This window comes from Dendroctonus ponderosae, unplaced genomic scaffold (genome assembly GCF_020466585.1).
Source record: "Dendroctonus ponderosae isolate FM_Combo_2020 unplaced genomic scaffold, Dpon_F_20191213v2 Dpon_F_20191213_7, whole genome shotgun sequence".
NCBI classification, from domain to species: domain Eukaryota; kingdom Metazoa; phylum Arthropoda; class Insecta; order Coleoptera; family Curculionidae; genus Dendroctonus; species Dendroctonus ponderosae.
Window position 1 is genome coordinate 4,616,884 of NW_026018916.1, and position 1,207 is coordinate 4,618,090.

At 37.8% G+C, this 1,207-nt stretch overlaps 1 protein-coding gene across 1 annotated transcript; it reads right to left on the reverse strand.

The window, feature by feature from the left end:
* Nucleotides 1–776: 776 nt before the first annotated feature.
* LOC125505186 (tubulin beta chain-like) lies at nt 777–1,207 on the reverse strand (the record flags this gene model as incomplete). Its single annotated transcript, XM_048668497.1, is given in 1 exon segment — nt 777–1,207. A coding segment is annotated over 1 exon segment (349 nt), but the record flags the coding sequence as incomplete, so codon positions are not given.

Genomic DNA, 1,207 nt, shown 5'->3' on the forward strand with positions numbered 1-1,207 from the left:
AAATTGTTAGATACTTGAATAAATAAAAATAAAACCCAAGAGTTTATTTATCTTCCAAATTGAGCGAATAATTCAAACATAACTTTCATATCTAAATTTTTTATCAGAACATGTTTTTATCAGAAAACATTTTCGAGTCAAAGTTGAAAAGCAAACTACCATTAATTTTTTACAACAACTTTTCAAATTTAAGCCAGTCTTCAAGCGGCTCTTTGCAAACTTAATTGCAAGTGGGCCTACAAAAATTGATTTCGGCAAAACCAAAAAAGTCAGCAACTGGAAAAATGTTGCAATACAAAGCCCGGATGCAAGTCTATGTATTCTAAAAGTTTTCCTTTTGTGTCGTGCTCAGGGGGTTTTGGAGAACTTTTCAAATTTCACTAAGTATTCGAGCTTTCAGATCAGCTGTACGCCAAGCTATCGATGCGACATGTTTCGATTTCCACAGCATCATCAGGCTCTGAAAGGGAGTTTTTGAAGCGCAAGTAAGTTCTGGACGCGTACTCGTTGCACGTGCGCTTTCGTAAATGAATTCTGCAAACCCGCAAGACCAATGGCGGAAAATCAGAGAATTTGCTATCAAAGAAGAGTACAAGTTGCAAGATGGCGTAAGCCTAATAGTCCTCCAATAAGGCCACACTAATTGAATTTCCGTTGTTTTTTGCTGTTCGGAAATTCGCTCGAAAATTTCCTGGATAGCACTCGCATTTCGTCGCATAACATGCATATTGATGCATTTGCCGTTGGTTTTTATTCCCACTGTATTATTAATATAATCTAATTTACAATGTTTAATTAACAACAATTAAACAACAATATAATCTAATTTACTAGTACATGTTGAGATTCCCCATTGACTTAGTTTTCATCCACTTCTTGTTCTTGATCTTCATCGAAATCCTCTTCTTCATCGTTGGTTGCATCTTGGTACTGTTGGTATTCAGAAATTAAATCATTCATGTTGGATTCAGCTTCAGTAAATTCCATTTCGTCCATGCCTTCGCCGGTGTACCAATGCAAGAAAGCCCTGCGCCTGAACATGGCGGTGAATTGTTCAGAGATACGTTTGAAGACTTCTTGGATTGCAGTGGAATTTCCAATGAAAGTAGCAGACATTTTCAGGCCTCTGGGTGGAATGTCACAAACGGCAGTCTTAACGTTGTTGGGGATCCATTCGACGAAGTAGCTGCTGTTCTTGTTCTGGATG